General features: G+C 62.3%; 1 protein-coding gene across 2 annotated transcripts in view; it reads left to right on the top strand.

Moving 5' to 3' along the window:
• Positions 1 to 2,001: 2,001 nt before the first annotated feature.
• LOC117641312 (homeotic protein ultrabithorax) overlaps positions 2,002 to 6,000 on the top strand; it is a 118,612-nt gene continuing 114,613 nt past the window's right edge. For both annotated transcript variants that reach the window (XM_034378526.1, XM_034378525.1), the window contains exons 1-2: positions 2,002 to 3,302; positions 5,145 to 5,461. In XM_034378526.1, the coding sequence (XP_034234417.1) occupies positions 2,962 to 3,302; positions 5,145 to 5,461 (658 nt within the window). In that variant the 5' untranslated portion in view covers positions 2,002 to 2,961. The remainder of the gene's footprint in view (positions 3,303 to 5,144; positions 5,462 to 6,000) is intronic.

Genomic DNA, 6,000 nt, shown 5'->3' with positions numbered 1-6,000 from the left:
AGTAGCATGGTAAACTGCCGTTGAACTTCGATTTGATTCTAAATTGGGCAGACTCGAAAATGAGTCTTGGCTGTCAGTTCTAGTGAATGCGATTCAGGAACATACACTTTTTTTTAGTAAAAGAACCACCAAAGGGCGTCCCCCCCCCTTCCTCCCCCCTCTCCTCTTTCCTTTGAACCATTTGAAGTAACACCTTCTGCTGAAGACTCACTGGCCCGACCAGCAAAATCTCCATTGGACAAAGGCAGGGGAGGAAGGCAGGTGCTTGCCATTGCCGCTGGTTCCCCGGGTCCAGCGGTCCGGAGGCAAATGGGAGAAGATTGCTGCCAAAACAAAGTCTGCACATCAGCGTTATCGAGGTTGACCGAAAGCGGGGTGAACGTACTAGTGTACCCCCGCCGTCTCGCCGCCTTGAAAGGAAGACCGGGCAGACGGTCTGACAGTAGGGGTGCACGGCGACCGGGTCGAGGTGACGTCTCTTTCTCCGGCATACGGTGGCCGTCTGGCCGTGGAACCGGAACTAAAGGGACGTAGACCTGGAGGGGAGCGGCCCCGGACCTTTAAATCACCAATTGAATCTATTCATTACGGTGCAGCAGTCGCCAAGGTCACGGCCTTGAATTTGAGACTCAATTTTTCCCAGAATTTTTTCTTTCTAATTTTTTAAAACTTTTTAGAGTAATTGATACCGGGCAGGACAGCGTTTGTCCAATCCACACCCGTCGAAGACACGTCGCTCCCACACCAGCAAAAGGGCGGTCCTTCCCCGCGGGGCGCCACTGCCCGTCCGGGTGGCCACACTGTAAGCCCCAATGGCCCTGATTGCCGCGCAGTCAATTAGCCCGCTGTAAAAAGCGAGCGGTCGTAAAAGTTATCGCCGAGGAATGCCCTGGTCGGGCGGCGCGCCGCGGCGCGTGCCGCACAAAAGCATCGGCCGAAAAGTGAGAGCCAACGTCTCTATTATGCGCGGTGAGCAACAACGGGCCGCTTGCTCTCTTTCACAACCTCTTGATGGCCATCTTACGCGCTGTCCTGCCATTCTGCCAATGAATACGACCCGACCAGGTTCGGGCGACGGCCGCCAGAGCGCGCCACGGGTCCCTGCCCGGCCGCCGCCGCTGCGCTGGCTCGCCGCTGGCCCGGCTGGCTTGCCGTGGGCCTCCAGTGGCGGTGGTGGGGCGACGCTCGCAGCGCTCTGGCGAGCAGCGCGCTCTGGGCGGCGGAAGGCCGAAGCTCTGCCCGGCGCGCCGCGTGCGTGCGACGGAGACGGCTGCACTGCGGCTGGAGGGGAAGCGGCGAGGGACTACTTTCTGCTGTGCTTCTCTCTCGCGCCGCATGGAGTGCGAGAGAGCGCGCGATGGCCTGTTCACGGCCGCCGTGACGAATCTGATTCTGATTGGTTCATTTGGCCGACCGCCGCTCCCCCTCCCGCCTCGCCGCGCCTCGCTCCCTCTCTCTCGCTCTGCCGGCGCGGCGGCGGTGCGCTCTCCGTCGCGCGACGCCCCCCTCCACCGCCGAGTTTCTATCTCTGTTCTGTAATCGCCGTCTGCGCTTTGCCGCGTCGTTCCGTGTAGGCGTTATTCATCTAAACAGCGCGCGCGCTCTCTCGCTCCGCGGCGCGGGCCGCGCTCGCCGTCCCTCTCGCACTCGCACGCGGGAGCCGCGATCGGGCGCGCTGAGGGATAGAGGGCGCCTCCGCGGCGGCGAGAGAGAGCGAGGCGCCCGGCGGCGCGCGCGAGGAGGACGGACGAGCGCGGCGCGCGGCGGGAGCGAGAGAGAGGTGGGAGCAGAAGGGGCAGCGCCGCGCCACGCCGCGCAGCGCGAGGAGAGAGACGGGCCGACGGCGGCGACAGAGAGGGGACGAGAGGTGCCGGCGAGAGGGAGAGCGAGAGAGAAGGAGTGAGAGAGGTTGGGCGCGTGCGGGTTGGAACCGGGTTGGGGCCGGGAAGGCTGGGCGGCTGGGAAGGGGCTGGCCGAGGCTGCATTACTGTTACGGCCGCCCCACGACGCGCATCGACGCCGAGCACCGCGAGCACCGCGACGACGTCCCGTCCGCGATCCGCGTTCCGCGCCCAGCGATACGTGCCGAGACACGACCAGACGTCGTGGGCGTCGCCATCAAATTTTATGGAAATTCCCCCGGTGTGAAGGGGAGGCTGTCATTGGCCGTCGCGGCGTGTCGTGTGCGCGTGTGCTGTCCCTGCCCTTCCCTCCACGTTTTGCCGCTCGGATTGACTTGTCATCGCGCGTCAAAGTGTCCAAAGGATTGGGACCGATTCCGGCCCTCACCGACCCGACTCGCCGAGTGTCAAAGTGCTCTGTGCTCCGTGCCACCGTTGTAGGGCGTGAGTGACACCTCTTTACGAGCCCCACGACTTTTACGAGCGCATCGCCTCCGTTTACGACCGGCTTGCCGCTCACTTTGTGCTGCCGTGTGTGTGTGTCCCAGTGCTTGCTTACACTTTCGCCGGGTTTTATCGTTTCCTGAGTGCCGTGAGAAAAGTGATCAGTGATTGTGCCGCCACAGTGTGAAGTGTCAAGTGCCGCCGACTCTTTGGATCTGCAGTGATCAGTGATTGTGAAAGTGTGCGTGTGAGGAGTGACCCGCGTGGAATCACCGTGCCACTCTGCGACGCCCCCTGGCCGCTGTCAAGCCGCTGTCAACCTCTTGACAGCTGTCAGTTCGACCCCCACCCGCTGCCATCCGCCCCAACATGGTCCTCCTCGCGGTCCGTCGCCATGACGACGACCTCTGAGGCGTCCCCGCGACCCGCGTCGGCCAGCACGTGAAGAAGACCCTCTCGCACGTCTCGAAGGTCCGCTGCGAGGCCGGGCCTTGAGCACCGCGGCACCACGCTCCAAACGGCCCCCGTGCTCAGCGCGGCCCCGACGTCCTCCCCGGGACTCGGACAGCTCTTCGACCCCACCAGTCCCCAGCAAGTCGCCACCATCGCTGCCACCATGAACTCGTACTTCGAGCAGACGGGCTTCTACGGGAGTCACCATCACCAGGCGGCCGCGGGCGCCGCCGGTCACCACCACGACCAGACGGCGGCGGCCTACCGCTTCCCGCTGGGGCTGGGCATGTCGCCGTACACGTCCTCGCAGCACCACCACCACCACCTGCACCAGGCCCGGCCGCCACAGGACTCGCCGTACGACGCCAGCGTCGCGGCCGCCTGCAAACTCTACTCGGCCACCTCGGACTCGTCGCAGCAGGGCTCCGTCAACTACTCGACGGGCTCGGGCAAAACGGACTGCGTCAAGTCCGGCCTCTCCGACTCCCAGCAGCACCAGAATGGGTAGGTTGGCGTGGCGCGCGCAAGGCGGCTCACTTTGCCGACTTGGCCGAAGAAAATCACGTAGCAAATAAAGGACTTTAGCAGCTGAAATGAGTAGAATATTTTTGTCAACCAAAACCGTAGTTAACCCTTGCCATGTAAAATGCCTCAACTTGAGAAAATGCTTTTCCAAAGTGCACCCGCGGAGGGGGAATTTTCTCGGCTGTGTACGAAGAGACTCGGTGTGGGTCGTGGGGGTCACTTCCGCCTGCGAAAATCAATCAGTCTGCAGCCAGGGGTCCAAAGGCTGCACCGAGAAGGGTGAGAGGGGAGAGAGAGAGGTCACCTCTGCGACGCGAGAGCAAATTGCTGCCTGATAATGCAGGGCCGCATTTCGCTGCAAGGCGATAAAGAAGCAGTGCATCGCGTGGACCGGGCGAGGCTCGGGGCGAGGTGACGCGCGAGACAGACAATTAGCTACAAAACACGCAGTGCCGATAAGGCGACGGGGAAGAAAGGCGTATCTGCGCGGCCCCGCCGTGCGAGCTAAGACCGAGCGGTCTCTCTCTCTCCCACTCGTGGGGCGTCCCGCGGGGGTGCGAGAGAGACAGAGCGACGGCTGGCCGGCGCCGCGACAGGTCGCTGATAGGGCGGGACAAGTTGGGGTGGCGCGGCAGTGCGCGGCAGTCGCAGGGGGCGGTATAGGCAGGACAAAAGGGTTATTCACAGGACGCTGTTGCACTCTCCCTCTCCCCGCTCCCACTGCCGTCTTTCTCCGTCTCTGTCGCGCCGCCACCGTTAAACGACGCCCCTAATGAGCGGGCGGAGGTGGCGAAAGAAGGTGCGAGAGAGACAAGGAGCCGCGGTCGGCCGCACTGTAAGTGATCGGTCACACCCCCGGCGAGAAGGAAGAAGAGGCTCAGCAAAGGGCGAGGCCACCGGGCGACCGCTACACTGCATTGTGGACCACTTCACCGCGCATAAAAGACGCGCCGAACAAATGTTTGTGCCAAAGCGGGGGGCAAGATGTACTGCTTTATTATCCCGTTATTGTTATTATCATTATTATTAGATATTGACCAGGAGTAGCAACCCCCTCCCCCCTCTCCTTCCCGTTTTTCACTTACCTCAGTCTTCGGTCCGGGTCGCCACCCTCTCCCCACCTGGGAACGCGGTCTGAAAGGGGTCGACGGGTCTGCGGTACGGGTTTTTAAAGAAGGTCTAGTAGTGCAATTGGTAGTCATTAGGGTAAACGTTTACGATAAAATCCCAGCCCCAGGCAAGGAATGTGACAAATAAGAAACGGATGAAAATTATTCCTCCAAGTGATGAATAAAATAAATGAAGTCTAGGAAGCTTTGCTTAGAAAAAAATTGAACAAACTTTTGATAAATTTTGCGAATTTTATTTCAAAGTCTATCGAATAATCTGGCGTCCGCTCCAACAGCCTTGTTAAAAACCAGTATATTTTTCTCTAATTTTCATCGCATTATATCGAGGGCCTGTTGTTATCCGGCCTCGGCGAGGCGCCCGGAGCGCGCGCGGGTGGGTGCGACGGAGAGGGAGAGAGAGACGGTGCGAGCGAGAGAGCGCGAGCGGCGACTGCGCGCCGCGCCCCCTGCCGGCAAACGGGCGAAGCTCGGCCAGAATCAGCTGATTCGCGCCATATCGCCGGGCCGGGCAGGGCCGGGCAGGGCTCGCTGCACGAGGGTGGACGATGCTGTGGTGTGGGACAAGTGTGTGCAACAGCATGTCCCCCAACCTTCACAATGTGCCTTCCTACTCGCCGCAAACTTGGCGTGTTTATTTCGGCCTTTCCGCCCCGAAATACTCCTCGTCGCTGACGGCGTGCTCGTTGCGCAGGTACGCCGCCGTGGTGGCCGCCGCCAAGGAGTGGCAGACGGCCAACTCGGGCAACGCCGTGGGCTCCAACAGCCTCGTGAGGCCGTCCGCCTGCACGCCGGACTCGCGCGTCGGCTACGGCGGCTCCGTCGGCCTCGTGGGCGGCGACCCCTCCACGTCACCGGGCTCCGCCACCGCCAGGACGTCGTCGGCCACCTCGCTGGGCGGCTCGTGGAACACGTGCTCCCTCAACTCGACGTCCAGCCAGCCCGCCGTCGCGACGCAGCTCCACCAGCAGCCCTCCAACCACACCTTCTACCCCTGGATGGCCATAGCAGGTGAGTGAGAGATTATTAATTGGCGACACTCGAGTCGGATTCACCCCCACCGCCCGCCCCGCCCCGCCGCGGTGGCGCCGTCCGGGGTCAACAGCCCTCCAGCAGGACGGGGTGCCCGTCCGCCCGCCCACAGCCTTGCTGTAAAACCACTGATTGTTGTTTACGAGCGGCTCCCCGTGCCCATTGTTGGCCGTGCTGCCGGCCGGTGACGCGTGCAGCGTTTGAATGGCAGCAGGTAGTAGTGGGAGTCCTGATTGACGTCTGCCTGAATTAAAAGGACAGCACTAGCGGCCCGCCCGCCCCGCCCAGGTAGCCAGCCGCGCTCTGGCCCAGGTGGATCACTGCATTGTGTGCTGAACCGTCGGAGGGGAGGGAGGGTGTGTCATCCGGCCCCCTCCACCGCGGTGCCCAGGTCGCCGAAGCGGGTTCCCCGATCCACCGCCACGCCGCGCCACTTGTACCTCCGCGACGTCGATCAGGTGCGCGATGTACTTCTCCACCTGGAGCGAGCAACCTGGAGCGCGCACTAGTTGGCGAGC

This window comes from Thrips palmi, unplaced genomic scaffold, assembly GCF_012932325.1.
Source record: "Thrips palmi isolate BJ-2018 unplaced genomic scaffold, TpBJ-2018v1 HiC_scaffold_15, whole genome shotgun sequence".
In the NCBI taxonomy this organism is placed as follows: Eukaryota; Metazoa; Arthropoda; class Insecta; order Thysanoptera; family Thripidae; genus Thrips; species Thrips palmi.
This window is presented reverse-complemented; position numbering and strand designations above follow the sequence as displayed.